The 21362-nt window shown below is 31.4% G+C and overlaps 2 protein-coding genes across 5 annotated transcripts in view; one reads left to right on the top strand and one right to left on the bottom strand.

Annotated features, from left to right (window-relative positions):
* Positions 1-63: 63 nt before the first annotated feature.
* LOC122533914 lies at positions 64-8818 on the top strand. Its single transcript, XM_043664066.1, has 9 exons — positions 64-215; positions 1018-1154; positions 1521-1688; positions 1833-2137; positions 5028-5039; positions 6756-6891; positions 7320-7487; positions 7767-7906; positions 8408-8818. The coding sequence occupies exons 2-9, from the start codon at positions 1022-1024 to the stop codon at positions 8573-8575; spliced, it is 1230 nt and encodes a 409-aa protein (XP_043520001.1). The 5' UTR covers positions 64-215; positions 1018-1021; the 3' UTR covers positions 8576-8818.
* Positions 8819-9414: 596 nt separating this feature from the next.
* The window catches only part of LOC122533932 (pyrokinin-1 receptor-like), a 42692-nt gene continuing 30744 nt past the window's right edge, over positions 9415-21362 (bottom strand). For all 4 annotated transcript variants that reach the window (XM_043664110.1, XM_043664109.1, XM_043664108.1 and 1 more), the window contains 3 exons: positions 11657-11874; positions 10371-10755; positions 9415-9920 (listed from right to left, as the gene is read on the bottom strand). In XM_043664110.1, coding sequence (XP_043520045.1) covers positions 9673-9920; positions 10371-10755; positions 11657-11874 — 851 coding nt within the window. In that variant the 3' untranslated portion in view covers positions 9415-9672. The remainder of the gene's footprint in view (positions 9921-10370; positions 10756-11656; positions 11875-21362) is intronic.

The following is a 21362-nucleotide window of genomic DNA, read 5'->3' on the forward strand; positions in this document are numbered from 1 at the left end:
CGCTAAATTATAAAGTATCAATTCTTCCGCTTCTGGATGCTTCCAATTCACATTGTTTGGCACTTGAATCATTTCTACCAATAAGGCAGCAGTTAGCGGCGTAGAAAATTATATAGGGACCTTTGGTTTCGTCATCTAATTTCATCATTACATTTCCGTTAGCCGGCTTGATTGTTTCTTAGTCTTCCTTCGACGCCCAGTTTTCAAAAGAAATTGTAAGTAAGTAATGATCATTTTCTGAATTAAAGTTAATTTTTTTAATCAAGCGTGTAAAACCTACATTTTATATATTTTTTTCTATAATTGGCAGTTAAATGATAAACGTGAACTTCGTTTGAAAAAAATCAATGTCGTTGAACTAACCGGCTATTAAATGATTTGAGTTATTTAAGTGAAGTAGATATGTATCATTCTATATTTGTAATTAATCAGTAAATCCAAGCATTTCTTACGTCTGAAAGAGAATATAGTCATATTGAATGTTTTGTAGTTACGGAAACGTACAGGCACGTTCGACTGAGAATAGTATAATATAAAATTACTGTCGAGTAGAGCGTTAAGTCTCGCGAGAAGACATATGGTTCAATTAGTACCAGAAAGTCATAGATCATGTATGTAATTAGCATTTCTAAAGCGTTGTTTATATTGTTTTACACATTTCTTATGAATTTGAAATTAAAAATCGTGTTTCATTAGAATAAAACATGTCAATAACATGTGCATCTTACTTGAATAAAAACTACGTAATATTTGGCACATATTTACACATGTTTACGCATTTCTGTCTCCAAAATAATAACCTTTTTGTATCCAGTTTCTTAAAAGACTGAAACATGAATGTATATAAATACATAACTTTATACAAATTGAACAATTTGATTAATTCAAAAAATTAAATAGAAAAATTAAATAAAGGGTTATGAAAATTTGAAGTAACTGATGCTTTTTACTTCATAATTAACACAGTACAATCTATGATATTAACGATTCTACTTTTTCATTCTGTGTATCTTGCAGCAAGATGCCTACCTACAAATTGACTTACTTCCCAGTTAGAGCATTGGGAGAGCCAATCCGTTTTCTTTTGAGCTATGCTGAAATTCCATTTGAGGATGACCGCTTTGATAGAGAAGATTGGCCAAAGATAAAGCCCAGTAAGCTTCAAATTTCAAAAAATTCTATCTTCCTTATTTGTCATTTGCTATTGTGAAAGATATTTATATACAGTATAATGGAAATTATTGTTTACTCTTCATTGCTCTATGTGTTAGAAAACAATGGTCATTGTTAAGAAGACAATGCCCTTTGTTCCCTGGTAAATTATCAATAAATCAAATTTGCTTTTTTAAAACCAAATAATAATATGAATGTTTTAGAAGCTATAGAATTTGCTGTGATGAACTTTGGAAAGGAAATTAATTGTATTTGTTTTTCTAAAGTCTTGAATCAGAATTGATAATGTGGAAGTTAAAATTAATTGTTAGATGAAATCTTTCATTTTATTTATTTTATACTTTTAGCTACTCCTTATGGCCAAGTCCCTGTTCTTGAGGTTGATGGAAAGAAAGTTGCTCAATCTTCAGCTATTTCTCGCTACTTGGCCAAACAATGTGGCTTAGCTGGAAAAGATGACTGGGAAGCCCTTTTAATTGATGCTACTGTGGATACCATCCATGATGTCCGTGCAAGTGAGTATCAGTTGTACAAAACTCGTGAGAGACTTTGTAACAACTGTTCAATTATTCATTAGTTGAAATCTGAATTAACATGTCATTTGATCAGTACGAACAAAGAAGGTTATAATAATGTCCTAACTAATTTAAATTTCGCAGAACTTGCTGCCTTCCATTACGAAGAAGACGAGACTTACAAAGCTACGAAACGCAAGGTTGCTGACGAGGTGGTACCGTTCTATCTGGAACGTTTGGATGCCCAAGTGAAGGATAATGGCGGCTACTTTGTTGGTGGTGCTCTCTCCTGGGCTGATTTAACATTCGTTGCTATACTCGATTACTTGAACTTCATGAACGGTTCCGATCTGATCGAGAAATACGAAAATCTGAAGCAGCTGAAAGAAAAGGTCCTCAATGTGCCTGCTATTAAGACCTGGGTCGCGAAGCGCCCAGAGGATGAATTGTAAACTTACAATCTCTCCTTGATTTCTTATGGTTTTATACACTCTTCACTATAAACTTTTCAACATGGTTGGAGTTTGTTGAGAAGGATGCATGAATTATTTTGATAGAAGTTCCTTACGCATGGAATATATCGATCGCTTATAAGATTTATTATTTTCAGTTATTAGCGACACTTTTGCCATTTAACTAAGGCTTTTCTTTAGATTGCATCGTTAATAGATCGTTACGATAATTGTTACGATATCCTACAGGAACTACAGAAATTTATAAACTGTTGATATCGTGTTGTGCTTTTGTATTACAGATATAATAAAGATATTATTGTATTAATCGTTTTCTTTTTTTCTTATTGCTACTATTCAAAATCAATTTGGTGAACTTGAACAGAAAAAAACCTTAAGTTTAACCAAACCAAATATTCCTGGATACGGTATTCTGTCCAAAAAACGCGAGTCATACATTGTTGTATAAAAAAACATAATTATTATCAGTACGATAACGTAACTTTTATGTGTCGTTATCGTTTTGAGGTCGAGTATTCTGTTGATCCCATAACTGAACTTGCCTACAACAAACAAGATAGAATGTATAAAATTAATCAGCTTAACTTATTGCTTATTACAAATAACGTTTTTACAAAAAAAAAAAATTATCTTTTCTAGTTTACTCGTAGAGTTATTTATGTATTTTTTGCAAAAGAGAATTGAAGGTCTATCTATCAACTATGTACATAGTTGTTTACTTTGAAAAATCAAATTTTCATGTACAAATTCTCGTTAGTTTTAATAATTTCGATATTTTGCAATTCATATAGATAATATTTATGAAATAAATTGGAAGCATTTTAATCAATACCATTTCTTTTTGTTTTTCGTATCATTACTGTTTTTTAAAGTCGTTAAAAGATGATTATATTATTAAATGGTTTATATTATTAAATGTTCTAATCAAATTAGAACTCTTTTTCTAAATTAACTCAATAATTTCTTATATTCGTAGATACGTAAAATACCGGTTGCAGAAAATTACATGTGCAACTTCGTAATTTGAAATTATGCATGTTGTCATTGTCATCACAAATCAATCATCACAATATTTAATGTAAAACAGAAAAAAATTCGATTCGCCGAACTATACAAGATTTGTGTTCATGTACAAAAAAAGAAAATTGATTGAAAACGTCGATTAGTGTAAGTTACCAATAACTAACTGATAAAATAATCAGTGTTTGCAACTCATCAATTGCACAATATATTTTTATCGAATAGTTTATAATTTGTACTTTGCAATTCTTTATTGTAAATTGTGCAATATTATTGTTTTATAATGTAGACTTCAATCTATTTTTTTAAAATAAATATTGTTTCATTAATACATTGTTTAACTCCGTATTTGTAATTTTTTTTTATTGTTCATGTTTTACGTTTCTTGAAAAATTTTCCTCGTGGTAATACGTGAATATTATGCTTTATTTGAAAATAACTGAGAAAACTGAAAAAGAGAAGAAGAATTAATAAAATATTGGAAAAAAAAAGAAATTTTGGAAGATTTTTATAAAATTACACAACTGATATTGAGTAATATCTAGCAGGTATTTACACGCCCTGACTGATATTGCCTCATATAGATATATGTATGTGTATATGTGAATACATATATTGATGATATTGACTGCAGATATTACGTTAGTGATAAAAGTTAAAATTGGCTTGTCAGAGAGTGATTGTACAAAATGACTTGCTAACGTCAATTCTAAAAGTTTAGCAGACTCCTATCGATTTTGGAATTATCCTTTGATCGATATCTTCTCTAACGAAAATACTTTTCCTATTCCGATTTCTATTTTTCCTCTTTTTCAAAATTTAGAACCATGTGTTTTATATCGTTTTCAATTTCTAACATCATACGTGTAATTATTTCAATTATAAATAGCGTATTTTAATTACAATCTCCTTTAAAATTTCTTATAAAAGTGTTTTTTCAATTTCAACTAAAAAAAAAATTTTATGAACTTATTTTTACAATATAAGATACATTACAAAATATTATGAAATACAGCATGAAATATATGATATAGCAAATCCTTCTAAATAAAAATCACGAAGCGGAACGAGTCATCGAGTTTTTGCAGATCCCATGACTTGCAAAATTTTACCGCTTCACCAACCCAACACTAAACCAACATTATGAAACCGTTCCGCAAGATTATAACAATTTATCATGTCATTTTCAATATAAAGAAACACCACAATATAAAAAATGAAAACCAATGTCAATAGAAAAAAATTCGACTAACTCTTCTAATCAAATTAAAAAATATATTTCCTACCATATGTTTCATTGAACTGGATATTAAACATCTTCCACGCAATTTATATGTTTCATTGAACTGGATATTAAACATCTTCCACGCAATTTATCGTTATGCCTGTGATAAGTTATAACAATTTGCAAAATTCAATTTCGTCGATGAAGCTAAATTTTCGAAAAGAAAAGCCTAATCGTCATTTAAAAAAAAAACGGTCGGTCTTTTAGCTCTCTAAACAATGTAATTACGATAAATATTGCTGGCAACAGACGTCATTCACTGCCCCAATAGATCGTTCAATTTATAGACTTTTTTTTTATGATAGCCATTACGAAGTGATTTACTTATTAACAAAGCTGTGTCACAAAGGATGTTACTTTGTCCATCAAGGAATTCTAGTCGATTCTAACACGTATGTTATCGCGGTTTATCACACGATTTATCACACGATTTATTCATATCATTGAATGTGGTGGGGGAGTAACGGAACACCCAGAGGCTCGGAAAAGTATTTATGTGAAGCACGCCGGTAATAGAAGCAGTAGTTTGTCAGAAATCGACTCGTCTAGTATACGTTCCAGCAGCAAAACTTCGTAAGTTTTTTTGTACCATTATTTTTTGAATATATATAGAAAAAAAACTTCGTAGAAAATCTTAAAGCAGGTTTTCGACAAAAACCGGTAGTGAGTGACTTTAATCAAAATGATTTTCGACTTTATTATAGAGACGATTTAATAATAATTTCAGACTTCAAAGTTTCAAATTCTTCAATTTCCAACTTCAATTCCAGAATAAAAGATTTGTAAATATACTTAAACTTTCGAACATTCAAATAATTTCAAAAAATTTTTTAACATAAAATAATCTTAGAATCATTAGATACAAGCCTCTTTATAGATAAAAATTGACGCGAAGTTTTTTATAATATACTATTGAAAAAATTTGACAATCCTCTTATTCTTATAAATTTCTCTTTCTTTGTCACTTGTGTTTTGTGACAATCGGAAATAAAGGGAAGGATTATAATTATTGTGTGTCTCTGTGCATATATCAAAAGAATGTTAACCGGTACGTTCACTTTCGTTTAGTTTCTATTTTATTCGTTTACTGGCGTGCGACTGTAGCATAATAAAATGAATTTTACCAGCCGGTTAGTCACTATATACGACGTTTATCAGCGGAACTAACGTTAGACATTGCGAGCCTTCATGCCGCTAATTATTTTCAATGTCACGTCTATTAAATGGGAATTTCCACGTAACTCCAACGATACTCCTATGTATTGAGTTTTTTCGAGAACATTCCTGTACATTGAGCTGATTCTAGGCACTCGAACGAATCAAGGCCTCCTGTTGTTAGACAGCTGGTCTTTGTAAACGGATCATTTATTTGAACTAGCACCGTTTTGTACGTGAATCTGAGTTTTAACTTTGAAATTTTTGCATTTTCTCAACGTTACAAATTCTTTATTTTTAAATAAAGTTCAAATTTTTTTGACGTTTCTTTCTAAATTCCTTGATACGCTTTCACACTCTTTGCTCCATTAATTTTCAAAGTTCCAGATTTTTGAATTCTTATGCTTTTTAATCTAAGTTCGCGAATTTCCAGCGTTTCGAAATTAGAAATCTGCAATTATTCAAACATTCGAGTAAACGTTTCGAAATTTTTCGATATTCGAAGTTTTCCAGTTTTCAAATTTCCATTTTTTTTTTTCAACGTTCCAGCTTGTCAAACTTATCGAGTGTTTAAATTTTCGAACGCTATGAAATATACCGAGAGATCCAAATTTTTTTAGATCAGCTTGTGAAATTTCCGCTTCAACTTTCTTCAATTGTAAATGAACATTTCATAGCATGAAACACAAAATCGAAAATAGAAAAAAATCGTTGAATGAAATGCAGAATTTTTATTCGCAGATAACTTACGTAAGACTTCGTGCAATTTATGGTAGAGTATGCTGGATGTTTACCTTGAGAATGTAACAATGTATGATCAGCGACCAACTTTAGATAGAAACATTGTGCAATCAGTGATTGCGTGTCTCGCTTAACGTGTTGAATTATATCGCAAAATATTTCCATTGTGTAATGATACTGCTATTCGTGATAGTCAAGATAAATTCGTTATATCTGCAAAGTTGTATAAATCTTAGAATGTTATTATAAAAAAATCAATTTTACATAGTATGATTTATATAGTATCTCTTCTTGAGACTGTGAATGAAGAATTATATAGTTGTAAAAACAAACTGCTAAATACGTAACAGTGAGAAAACTAATATAACGTATTATTATATTTATTTGATATAGAAAATGCCCACCTACAAATTGACTTACTTCAACATCACTGGCCTTGCCGAGCCAATCAGATACATCCTGCACCAGAGTGGAATTAAATTCGAGGACAGGAGGCTCACTTTCGAGGAATGGCCCCAATATAAAAATGGTAAGTAAAGATTCTCGATTCCAATATTAATAAAAATTCATTCTCATTAGATGGACAATTAATCTACTGATGTTACGATTTAAATTTATCAATCTCACATAGAAATTTATGTTACCTTACCATAAGAAATGTAAGCGTTATCTTACATAGAGATTAATAAAAAAATTTCACGTCGAACATCTGCTTCGTCGAGATAGAATGAAACTTAAAATTCACAAGCATTATCACCAAACTTAAATGTCGCGTAAGTGTTACAAATTGCAATGACTCATTCGACTCACTGATAAAGAATTTGTCGAGTATGTTCTAGAAAGGCGATTTACGTCCGAAAGTTTCGATTTTCATAAATATTTAAGTTTGGAAAACCTGTGTTTTTTCTACTATTGAAAATTATGTTCCATGTTTTGAATCGTGACGACATTTTCCAGACATGCCACTCGGCCAGGTTCCTGTCTTGGAAATCGATGGCAAGCCCCATCCTCAATCGAGAGCCGTCTGCCGTTTGCTCGCCAGACAAAACAATCTCGCTGGTTCCAGCAACGAAGAATCTTACACGATCGACGCCGTCGTCGACACCATCGACGACCTGAGACAGGGTACGGCGTTTTGTCATGTTATGCTAACTCATTGTAGTGACATTTACTTCGTCACGTCGTGATTCATCGCTAAATCGCGTATCTTTTCACGATGTTTTCACGAGCGTAGCTACAGAAATTTGTTTCATCTCTTTTCAAATATCACAACGAATTATAAACAAACGATACTATAATCTTGGATATTTTATGTAACGATGGACGAACGAAAATTGAAGAGACAGGTTGATGTAGCCTTCTCAAGATTGAGACGTTTGTATAATTTGCTTGTTTAATTTACAGCGATCTCTCAGTATCACTGGGAAAAAGAACCAGCAGCGAAGGAGAAGCTAAAGGCCAACGTTGATACCAAGCTTCCCTTCATCCTCCAAAAGTTGAACGCTCGAGTGCAAAAGGAGGGCGGGTACTTCGTCAACGGAAAGGTAACCGTCGCTGTTTATTTGCTTCGCGAAATCTCTAAACAAGCTACTCGAAAGCTATCCCCGTAAATTCGTAAATTTATAAACGTCGAGAGAAGGAACTTTCGAATTTACGATTATTTTGGTATAAATAATTAAAGTTGTGTCGTTAATTTTATTATACATTCATTAAACAGTCAATTTTATACGAATTTTAGTATCTTAATAAGTATTATTAATATTATTATTAATAAATTATATTATAATAAAAATAATATTATAATAAATTTATTATTAATAAATATTTTTAGCGACTTACCCAGTAACATTAACTGAATCGCAATTGTCTTTTCTTCCATTTGTTAAATTCTCCGCGAATTTCCAGACGTCTGTAATGGAATTAAGGAATTTCCAAAAATTCAGAGTTCATCGATCCTTGGCTTTCTAGACGCTCAAATGTCTGCAATATGTTTTCAAGCGATTGGAAATAGATTTCTACAGAAAATTTTTAATTTGTCGTTGCAGCTGTCGTGGGCAGACCTCTTCTACACCGCAGTATCAGAGATGTTTTCCGGTCTGTTGGAGACCGACGTGAACAAGGACTATCCTGAGCTCAAAAAATTGGTAGAGAAAGTCAGATCGCTGCCTAATATCAAGGCTTACCTCGAGAGCAGGCCTAAAACCGCGTTCTAAATATCCAGACATTCGACACGTATTATCATCAAGGATTCGTTGATCAGCTTATTTTTATTATCGCGTTACGTTTCATTGTCGCGTGGGTGAATGGTTCTCGCAGATTCTTGTGTAACGTAACAATAAAAATAAATATATTTGTACCTTATTTTTCTCTTTCTTATTCCGGAACGTGCATTTACGTGAATGAAGTCAAGTTAAGAGAACGTACGAAGCACAGATAATACATTTACACGTAAACGACAGCGTTGTGTTGTTATTTTGTGATAATCTTTTCTTAGTTGATAGCGTGCAAACTTTAAATAAACTTATGATTCTTGACTCTAAAATGGTCCTGATCGTATATTGACGAGTTCGTGGCTTTCAAATAATTATTTTTTTGTCTTCAAATAAACTTGAAATCATTCAAGATCATGGTTTCACGGTAACCTTCACGTATTTATTAATGCTGCTCGTGAAAACCGGACCATGACATCGTTATCTGATAATTTTCTTCCTTTCAGCAATTTATGTTCGATTATTTTAATAACGAAAAGAGTATTGAAGTATTAAAAAAGAAATTAAAACACAATACTGAAAAAGGAACAGTCATCTGAAAGGAGCTATTTAAAAAGATATTATGTACCTACGTAATTACTTCTTCGAACGTGTGACAAGTTTCTTCCATTGTTACTAAAATTATCACTAAAATTATAAATGTCACGAAAATATTCCAATGATCTAACATCCTGTTATGTATCTCCTTCGGTTCATTGTCCTAGTAGTTTCTCTCTTGGTTCCCCATATTTAGATTCTACGTATGTACATGAAAGGAACGCCAATGTATACGAAATAGTATGTAAGTATACAACAGAATTGGTGTTTATTTGAATGTTAAAATCTTGGTGATCGTAGATTTTTCTCAATACACTGGAAACTTTTCTAACATTACTTACAACGTATAATTTACAAACATACTTCTTCTCGAAGGACAGGCGTCATTTGTTCAAATCCTTTCTCTTTCGGTGGCACGTCAATTTTCTCACACGTCGGCTCGTTAAGTACATTATGGCACGTTTGTTCGACGAAGGGACACGTTTCTAACCCGGGAACGAGCGTTAAGCGATCAAGTCACAGTTCAATTCGCCCATGTACCGTGCCAGTTCCATCCCGCTGAACTCCGTTTCATCGTAGTCCTGCAAACTGGAGTTACTGATTGTGTTTGCACTGTCGATACTCGGATGACTTTGGAACCGGGGTGGCAAGACCGTCGTCGTTTCCGGTTTCGAAGTTGCGCGAACTGCCGTCTTCTGTTGCGACGAAAATAGCTCTTTGGTTCCCAGTCTCAGTCTCTCGGCAAGTATCTCTGCTCGAAGAAGGAAATTACAACTTACTAACGTTGGAGAAATCAGCTTTCAGCTGAAACTATTATAAAACAATTGTAACAAATAATTATTCGGAAGATTGGCGACTCGTTCGCGACCAATTTTAACGTTTGAAGGATATTTTACATTCTCAATTGAATAGCAAATGATGTGAAAATAATCGCAGTGGTCGATGCTAAAAATCGCTGGTTCCACTGGTGAGGTTTTTGTTTCGTTAACCTTTCTCACACGCTAACGACACGTTGATTGCTTTGGTCGTTAGCCACAGGCCGTAAACTTTAAATAGATCCTTCCAATTTCCCTAATATTCGTTTACGAATCGCTGCTCGTTCCTCCAAACGTTTCAAAAATACCTCAACCATCGTGTCCTTTATCGTGTTCCAAATGTTTTCCTAACACACTGAATGAAAGATGAACAACGTTACACTTACCGAGCGTAACAGTCCGCGGTGATTTTTGAACGTAAGTCGCGGTCACGTTGTTGTTTCCTTCGTTGAAACTCCTGCTAACGGACGACATCAGCGTGAACTGGCTGGAGTTCGATCCCCTCGACACGCTTCGTCCAAACTCACGACGATTCGTCGTCGAGCCAGGCCGATCCTGCTCCTTTCGATCGTTCAATCCGTTCAGCTCGGTGGTGTTTGTCATCCTCAGCTTTTGGTTGTCCTCGCTGACGGACACTGACGGCGAATTCTGGCGATCATCCGTCTGCCTAAGCGTGGACCTCGCGTACCGCGAGAGGCTGCTGTAGGTCGGCTGTCTTGGCACTGACTTCCGCGAGGACCACTTCCGGCCGCAGTGATTCGACAGCATCGACTGAAAGTTAACTTCAGTTTGTTCAACGCACTTTGTCGAACTTGTTGGCGTGGTTGGCTCGAGTATTTTCAAATTATTATTATTGGACAACCGTTGTTTATTATTGTTACTTAGCTTGAACGAATGATCACGTGGCCTGGGTGAATAGAAAACACCTGGGCGAATTTTTTTGGATCAGTATTATTATTACCATTGCCGTCTTTTTGAATCGCCTTTGTAAATTTCTGGCTTGAACGCGGTGAAAGTCAAGTTTCTTTTCACCGCTTGCGCTGGCAGCGATTGCGATTGCGGACCATAACGAGTGACCAAACCGTGTACATTAATTCGTCGCTTTCATTTTCAACTCGCCGATATGATACTCACTGGGAAATAATAAATTTATTATTTGTTTTGCCTGATTTGTACTTCAATATACTCTAAAACTGAGGAAACATTGCAATTTTAGGGCAAAAAGTTCTTAACGTGCGTGGCACGTCGTTCCAGCGCAAGAGGTTAAGAATCTCATTATTTGTAATCTTTGAATCGATGTTTACTGTTTTTCGAAATTAATAAATTTTTCCAAGTCTTGGGTCCAAAAGAAATTCACTTTCTAATTTAATAATTTTTCCGATCTGAATATCTCACGCTTTTCTAACTTGTTTCTTTAAATCAAAATTTCGAGTTTAATAAAAACACGTACTCGATCGTAAGAACACTACTCTTATCGTAACAGATTTCAAGCTTCGAATCGACCTCCAATAAGCACGAAAAAACTTTCGGTCTTTCGCTAAATTCGAAATAATTTCACACGGCTCCAATTCGATCCAGCGTTGATTTTCGATCTTGTGCGGCGTTCGCGTTTTGAGAGGACATCGAGCTGGCAGATGGACTTTCGATTCGGAATTCTCAAGTGATAACTCACCTTGAAAGCCTCCCTAAATTTGTTGGACATGATGTTGTAGAGCAGCGGATTCACCGTCGTGGACAGGTAATAAAACACCCCGGACATGTACGTGAGGATGGTGTAGACTATCACTAACGCGTCTTCCGGTTTAGCGTTGGTACTCTGCGCGTAGACAGCCAACAGTCTCTGGGCGTGGAACGGTGCCCAACAGATGAAGAACGCCACCACCACTGCGACTGAAATCGTCAAATCTTTTGTTTCTGTTTCTGTGTTTAATTTTGCCAACGAACATAGTAGAGAATACCATCAATTCAATTTTAGTCGAGATACTGCTGGGGATTTTAGATCTGCGGAATAATCCATTCAACGGAGCGAAGAATTGGAAACGAAACGACTTTGTTTATACATTTTTCTCAGTTATGCATGTGATTATTTTCAAACTTGTCTGAAAGGTAAATGTTAGTAATTTTTATTAGGTAGATTCAGGATGTGAGATTTATAGGCAAATTCGATATTTTAGTACTCTATTGTATACGTTATCTGTGCCAAAATTTTTTAGCCAACTCTGGTACAATTTAGACAGTCTTCGGGATTCGAGCTCGAGCGTTAAAGGCTCAAGCTTTTTGCAGATCAAGATTCGAACTCAGAGAGCTGTAGTCATTGAGACTTGAGGTTCTAGTTCTCGAAGTTCGAGGCTCAATGCTTGAGATGATATAAGATCGTATTTCTTACAATCTCAAAGAAAGTTTCCAATGATAAGAAATATTGGATTGGATCGAAGATAATTTAGAGAACGTAAGAGGGTGAAGCTTTTTTTATTGGGCACTTGAAACGCCAACAGAGATTCAATATAGTATTTTCATCTCACGTGGTACGGTTGATTTATTGGACAAATGTATTTCACCAAATTGTTAGCTACTTAGAAAACTATATTTGTTTTCATTCAAACTGTTATTAATAAAGAGTATACTTTTTCTGCAGAAAGAAATACGTTTCTCTTATTAATGATAGATAACTAGACTGCGAATTCATTACGTGTTTATGAAAAATTTGTGGTACACAAAAATATTAAAAAAATCATAAAAGAAAAATAATCTTCGGAAAAGTAATTTCCATTTTTTTAAATTACGAAATTAAAGATCCGCGGACTGGTCTTTACAGTTGAAAGAGAAATTTGAAATTATATTTAGCAAAAGGTCTAGATCTCGAGACTAGTGTCGTCTGCAAACGTAATTATTCGCAAATAATCTCTCAATACGTTGGAATTAATTCCAGTAATGAAACAGCTTAATCTATGAGCTTCAAACCGGAGTTTCTTTAATAAATCCACGTTTTATAAATTTCTGAAAAACACATGAATTATAAAATATTGTGTATTAATTGTGTATTTTGAAAATATTATTGTATATAGAATATTGTAATATGTACATATAATTGATTGTCAAAGCATTATATAATATAGATACATAGAAAAATTACTATTTTATATGTAGACATATTATATAATATAATTATTATATATAAATATTATATAATATTATTATATATAAATATTAGATTTGTAATATATGTATAATATTACTATAAATATTATTATTATAATATTATTATATATAAAAATTATGTGTATAATATATGTATAATATTACTATAAATATTATTATAATAATATTATTATATATAAATATTATGTGTATAATATACGTATAATATTACTATAAATATTATTATAATAATATTATTATATATAAATATTATATGTATAATATACGTATAATATTACTATAAATATTATTATAATAATAAATATTATATAACATGTAAATATATATATTTATGTATAACAAAATATTAACATTAACATCACCAGATCACAATTTCTTCAAAACTTCTTTTCCTCTGTTTAGACTAACAAGATAATGTTTAACAAACTGCATGCTAATCAAACTCGTTCAAATTTATTCAAACGTCAAATTTTCTGTCGCGACCATATTTGCCTTCATTTACAACTTTCGGAGAAAAAGCTTAAATACTTGTGCTATATCGCCGCGAATAAATAACGCACTTTTGCTCGCCTGGAAGTTCTTCGCCAAACAAGAAAGTCCTAGCAGACAGAAGCAAAACGTCTAGATTCCTTGAATAACTGAATACATATTAGATTTACGCCCCTGCACTCTTGCCTCCTCGAAGGTGATCGATTTAACGGACGAAGCCGAGCGGTCGAAGGATCTCGTGTAATTCGAATACTTGAATACAAATGAAATGGAGAATACTCGACATTGTCCACGTAATTGAATAGTCGTTCTACTCGGTTGGCGCATCGTCCTCTTCTCGAATGTTAATTCAAAGTAATTTATTAATTATTCGTGAAATCGTCGGTAAAATAGTCGATTAAATTTTTCGTAAAATCAGATGAATGTATGTACATCTAGATCTGAATTGCATTGACAAAGAAGAAAAAAAAAAAAAGATTCCAGATAAAATCTCTTTCGAGAGAAAGCGCAGTTGGGCCACGATCGGCTGTTTTGAATCGACGGCAGATTTCAATGTGAGAAACCGGTTCCACGTTTAGGTTATTTATGGGAGATTAGAGGAGACAATATTTATCTTTATCAAAAAAAAAAAAAAAAAAAAGCAAAGAAGGTATATCTGCATCGCAGATTTTTATGCAAATTTACATTTCCGTAGAGAAATTTCCGAGGAATTGGAAACTCGAGCAGTATTAAAAATTGTAACGGGTTACAGATTGTGTGTTTCTGCTCTGTGCCATTTTCGCTTTCTAAAAATTCATATGCATAAAAACGCAAGGGAATTCTCACGACCAACAGTGACAAACAAAATTACAAATTCTACCAAAGATATTGGAATAATTTAAATTATTAAAAAAAGAGAAAAAAAAGATGCAAAAGACAGTCACTATAGATACGACTCTGGAATCATCGACGATGATTCTAATTAATCTTCGATCCTTTGCCTCATTTTCCACTCAATCGTACAGCCTGCTATTATTTGTTCAGAATTTTTCAAGTTTATTGAGAAAACTGACAGGACATTGAAGCACGTTGAGGCTTCTCTGGGAGAACGATGAAAATTCTACGGTATAAAATACCGAACGAAACGACAGAGGAGAGCTGCAACATAATTTTGTCGTTGAATCGGTCGAAGGTTCGACCCTCGCCCTAAAATTAGGTCGGAGGCAGCCGGTTCCAAGGCGAGCCGACCTCGCTATCGTAAATTTTTCTTGCACTTCTATGGAAAAATGCGGGTGCCCATACAACAATCGTCGAGTTAACTCGTTCGTCCAACGAGAGATCGAGGCTCGTTTCTCTACGCCCTCGATGCCTGATTTGTCAGAAATAACCGCGCAAAATTCCACGTTACTAAACAAGCGCACAATAGAGACGTAAATTCGATCCACGGTGCTCGACAAATTCAATATTCGCCAAAGACTGTAAGTATGTTCTTCCGACTGCATCATGCGTCTCTAATTCGCAAGACACGAAGGTTACATTAACGTGTTTACTCTCGGCGAAGCTCGCACGGCAAGACATAAAAGACGTTTTATTCGTGAAATGAGATTCCAATCGATCCTATCGACGCGCGCCTCGAAAACCTCTTTTCTTTCTTTTTTTTCTTTTCTCACTTTTTCACTACGTTCGTAACGCCTTTTGACGTTTAACGCCTCTCGGCCGGTTTTGTATTACAAAAGATACTTATCCGTCTCAGCCTCTTTTCTTCGCGGGTAAAATAAAATCGGGTAGGAAGAAGAGAAACGTTGTAAGAACCGGCGTTTCCACTAAAAATAATCGTAATCTCTCGAAACTCGGGATAAAGTTCAGAATGTAGGTTTTGCGTTTTAATTGAATTGAATTTTTATTCTATTTTTCGATTCTTTTAAAAATTAAATTCATTGGAAGTAAATCTCGAAAAAATCTTGGTGAAATAAATAATGATGTGATAAAGAATTTGTTAAAGCGAAATACGATAATTTATAATACTTTTATAATTTATATAATTTATATAATTTATATATATTTTTATACATATAAATTATATAAATTATATAAATTATAAAAATATTTTATATATATAATTATAAAATATATATAAAATTATAAAATATTTTATATATATAATTATAAAATATATATAAAATTATAAAATATTTTATATATATAATTATAAAATATATATAAAATTATAAAATATTTTATATATATAATTATAAAATATATATAAAATTATAAAATATTTTATATATATAATTTATATACAATTTATATATATTTATATATATTTTTTTATTTATATTCATATAAATTTATTAACAGATGTTTTATAATTTCATAATTTATATATATTTAGCTGTTATAGATCGAGGTGCTTTATTATTTTAAGCTTGCTTGCTATTATTTAATTTAATGAAGTTAAATTTTATCTTCTTTCCAATTTTTTTTTAAATTAAACTCACTGAAAGTGAATCTCAAAACTTCAAAACTCGATGAAATAAATAGTGATTTGTACAATAAAGGATTTGCTAAAACAAAGTACGATAGTTTAAGGACGTTTTATTATTTAATTAAGCTACTTCAGCTTAACTGAAAAATTTTATCATGTCCGTTTGATGAAACTCTAAATACCGAAAATTTTGGCCAGTAGTACACCATCGTTATTTTCATTTTACATCCTATTTGAAGTAGAATTTCTTCTACTTTGATAGATCTCTGTTCAAAGAGATTATGGAATTACAAATTGTTCTCTTCGATGACATTTTTTACGAGGCACATGGCGATTTGTAATCGAGGAATTAGGCATGTATCGTTGGAGGGTAGGAACTGCAGCTGAAAAACTCGAATTTCGAGAATCGATAAGATTGTGCAACTTGAAGAAATAATCTCCGCTGGTTTATTTTGACCATTTATTGGGCTCGTCTGTATTTTAAGAGCATTTTCTCTTGTTCGTTCCCGCCTGTTTCTCTTCAATTTATTTCCTTTGGGCTTATACTGCCTTCGATTTCTATTGTATCAACAGGAAATCTTCGATTTTGTCCGAAGTTTGCGATATTTTATCGCGGAATTTATATTCTGGCTACGAGCAAAATTGCGGATCAAAATTTATATCCTGCACAGAGATTTGTCTTATCACGAGAGAGAGAGAGAGAGAGAGAGAGAGAGAGAGAGAGAGAGAGAGAGAGAGAGAGAGAGAGAGAGAGAGACTTTTAATACGACGTGAAGAACAAATTGAAACAAACGGAGGAAAGGAAATATTTTATATTATATTTATAATATTTATATATAAAGTATACTGTTTATATTGTAAAGTTAATAAATATAAGTTTATATATTACGAAGTTAATAAATATAAGTTTATATATTACGAAGTTAATAAATATAAGTTTATATATTATAAAGTTAATAAATACAAGTTTATATATTATAAAGTTAATAAATATAAGTTTGTATATTATAAAGTTAACAAATATAAGTTTATATTATAAAGTTAATAAATATAAGTTTATATATTACAAAGTTAATAAATATAAGTTTATATATTACAAAGTTAATAAATATAAGTTTATATATTGTAAAGTTAATAAATATAAATTTATATATTATAAAGTTAATAAATATAAGTTTGTATATTATAAAGTTAATAAATATAAGTTTGTATATTATAAAGTTAATAAATATAAGTTTGTATATTATAAAGTTAATAAATATAAGTTTATATATTACAAAGTTAATAAATATAAGTTTATATATTACAAAGTTAATAAATATAAGTTTATATATTATAAAATTAGTAAATAAAGTTTATATTTATATTTAAAGTATACTATATATATAAATATTTTATATAAAGGAAATACATTATATTTTATTTTTTTACAGTTTGGAAAAGAAAAAGAAAGAAAAAACACGTCGAAAGAAATTTTTTAAATGTTCGTTATTTTTTTTAAGCAAAATCCTTATACGCAATTTTTTCACACGTAGAAATACATTTTATAATTATCGTGACGTAATACATAAGACAATGACGACAAAGAAATGTAGATAATGGAAGAAATAATATAGAAGATTACAGAACAATATAGATGGCGTAGAAAAAATTTAACAAACGATTATAAAACTCCGAGTTATAAAACTCACTTTCTGATTATTTTAATCTCCAGTATGAAAACTTTCATGAGGAATTAAAACACTGCAAATGTCCTTCCATTTTTATACTGAAGACGTAATTACCTCAGCCTCTCTGTCGCGCGTTTCACTTCAGCGAGTCAAGAAAAAGAAGAGAAGGAAACATCTTCAAGTCGCATGGAACAAGGAACGTTCATCATGATTAAAAACATAAAAATTCCAGAAGCATTTTAAACACTCGACGTTCACGTTCGCGGTTTAACTCGTACGCCAGGCACTTAAATGTCAGTTTGTTCTTTCAAAGAGGCTGAGGAGCCGTTTGAAAAGTCCCGTCACGGAACAACCGACGTTAATTCGAAAGGCTGAGAAATTACGCGAATGACGAATCTCGGACGTATATTTTCGGCTTTGTTCACCTTCCAGAGTGAGGCTCGCGTTTCGAAACGGCGACGATAAATCTATCGGTGGAAATGGACGTGCAACAATGTGTCGTTTTCGAGCCGGTAATATATTGGATCGCATGATACGTCCAGTTAAAGATAGATGTTCCTACGATGACGATCCTTCCGTTTTTCGCTCCCTGTGTTTATTTCTAGCTCGCAGGTTGAAACAACATTTGCTAATTGTAATGATAATTTGGTCGACACGACGGGAAGGCCAAAAATTGTCAAAGAGCAGAGAGAATGTTCAACGAGCGCGAAATTTCGTATCCTGGTTATTGTTAAGTTTAACAACTTTTATTTCAATTTAAACTAACTCGACGGAGAAACTAACCCTTTTTTTTTAAATCACATAATATAATTAAAAATTAATTATTATATTATATAATATAGTAATTTATATTAATATTAATAAATTATATTATATTATATAATATATAAATATTATAATATAATCATTTATATATATAATTATTATAATATAATCATTAATATATAATTATTATAATATAATCATTTATATATATGTTATTTGTAAATTATAATATATAAATATGATATATAAATATTATAAATATATAATAAATAGTATTATATATATATAATAGATTTTAAATTATATTATCATATAAATTATTATATTATATAATAATATTTATTATAAATTTATATATTATATTTATATATAATAAAAATATATTTATATAATATTTATTACATTATATTTATATATTTATAATTAAATTTATATATTATTATATATAAATTATTATTAATTTATTATTATATATAAATTCACTTTAAAAAAAACTAGATATTAATAAATACGACAAACATTTAATTTCTAAGTATATATTATTACTTTTGTTTAATAAAAAAAAATTAAATATTTGTCGTGTTTATTAATATCTAGTTTTTTTGTTAAGTAAATTTAATTTACATATAAAACATAAATAAAGATAAATCACATACATTAATTTATATGATGTAGATATATTTTATTATTTATCGGTTATTGACAAAGATCGAGATGACGAGAACAACATTGTCAATTGGTAATTGAAGATCTTTATGAAAATAGTAATAACTGTTCAAGTTGGAAGTTTCAGTTTCAGAAATTTAGATTTATGGCTGTTGTAAGTTCTCGCTCGTGCAAAGCTGATTTCTATCCAACACGCTTGCTACATTATTTTGTTCGGGTTTTCTCAGAAAACGCCGAGTTAAATTCAGGAATCAAGTTCAATATTTTAACTATAAAATACCGATGAATGAGATTTAAGAGAGACAGATATAACGCTCTAGGTTAGCAGGATTATGTGTATTTTTGGAACAACACTTGAAACATAGCGTTGATGTTGACAACACTAAACTGAAAACTGTTCTCGTCTGAATATTTCGAAACTTGGTTTTTGAAACTTGTGTGCTGTTCGTCAATTCATCAACTCGATTGAAGTTTCATTCGTTATTCTTTCCAATTAATTTGCAACTGCAAAATCCTTTTGTACGTTTCAATATTACAACAATGAGAAGAAGTTGCAAAGTTACAATGACGTTTTTTCAATTGATACATCTTCCACTTAGATTCTACAATTTTATTTTTCTTAATTTCAAGAAATTGAAGTATTTTTAGCGTTTCTTTGTCCTTAATGAGTCAAACTGAGAGAGGAGCCAAATATTCACTTAAAAGGGGAACTCGATAACTGGAAAATCCAAGAAAATTTGAAAATTTACAGAAATGTAGCTCACGTGACGCAAATATTAAAATTAAAATATACTAAAATTACAATATATTAAAATAAAAATATAATAAAATTAAAATATATTAAAATTAAAATATATTAAAATTAAAATATAATAAAATTAAAACATACCAAAATTACAATATAGTAAAATTAAAATATATTAAAATTAAAATATACTAAAATTAAAATATATTAAAATTAAAATATACTAAAATTACACTATATTAAATATACTAAATATACTAAATATACTAAAATTACACTATATTAAAATAAAAATATAATAAAATTAAAATACATTAAAATTAAAATATAATAAAATTAAAATATATTAAAATTAAAATATAATAGAAATTAATTAAGAAAATTATAATTAGATCTTTAATTGAAAAAATATGGATGAAAAATAATTTTACAAATGTTAGTCTTTGAATGAATTGATCCCGATAATATACAAAACTATTAAATGTGATAATTCTCTTTCTACCGAAGAACGATCCTCTAAAGGCAGAAGGAGCATGAAGATATCCTCTTGTTAAAGCCACGTTTTCCCCCTGAATTATCGTTTCATTTCATCACGATAATTCTTTTTATCCTTGCAAAGGACGAAAATTAAAATATCACATAAGAAACGTGGCTCGAGCACACAGGCACTCGTATATCGATTTGTTGCGTTCCACTGGATTGAATTCACACACGCGACGCAAAATCAAATACAATCGGCGTTCAGCTGCGCGCCATTCGCGCGCGCGACTGTATAAATCATTCGCTGTCAAATATTTGCCGTGAAAATAAACACAGTTGGACGAGCGTTTCGTTGGAAAGGTTCAACGTAAGAGAGAAAGAGGCAAGCTCGTTTGTAACTGGCGAATTGGAATAATCGAGTCGTTGTTGTTCCTTTCATTCGAGACGCCGCGAGATCCCGGTTGAACGTGAGCGCGTGCAGATATTTTCAGGCGGAACAACCGTTTATTAAGGTTGTAACATTAAAAGATAGGTCTGTGTTTCCTAAGTGGTTTGTTCCTTCGGCGCCACGTTTTCGCAACGCGTCCCTTGTTCCTTGTAATTCAAGATGTATAATTGAAATTTTGAGTTGAACGTTCATCGTGACCAGTGGTATTGGTATATATCACGATAGAGCGTCTGAAAATTAAGATTAGCGTCTGAAGTTCAAGATTATACAAAATTGTTCTTTGGAATTCTATGAGACTAAGGATATCGACGTTACGAAGCCAAAATTATAGTTGAAGCTTGGAATCTTGTAAAATTATTTTCTAGAACTCGCAAAGATTACAAATTATATTTAAAACTTGGAATCTTGTGGAATTATTTTCTAGAATTTGCAAATATTGAGAATATCGATATTTCGAAGTTAAAATTATACTTGAAGCTTGGAATCTTGTAA

Source organism: Frieseomelitta varia, unplaced genomic scaffold, assembly GCF_011392965.1.
Source record: "Frieseomelitta varia isolate USP_RPSP 00005682 unplaced genomic scaffold, Fvar_1.2 scaffold_562, whole genome shotgun sequence".
Taxonomy (NCBI): domain Eukaryota; kingdom Metazoa; phylum Arthropoda; class Insecta; order Hymenoptera; family Apidae; genus Frieseomelitta; species Frieseomelitta varia.

What these genes read in the sequence shown, in the direction of transcription:
- LOC122533914 (XM_043664066.1), top strand. Translation starts at nt 1,022, where the DNA reads ATGCCTACCTACAAATTGACTTACTTCCCAGTTAGAGCATTGGGAGAG. An exon ending in CATCCATGATGTCCGTGCAA is followed by an intron (nt 1,689 to 1,832) that starts GTGAGTATCAGT and finishes TAAATTTCGCAG; the next exon opens with AACTTGCTGCCTTCCATTAC. An exon ending in GGTACTTCGTCAACGGAAAG is followed by an intron (nt 7,907 to 8,407) that starts GTAACCGTCGCT and finishes TTGTCGTTGCAG; the next exon opens with CTGTCGTGGGCAGACCTCTT.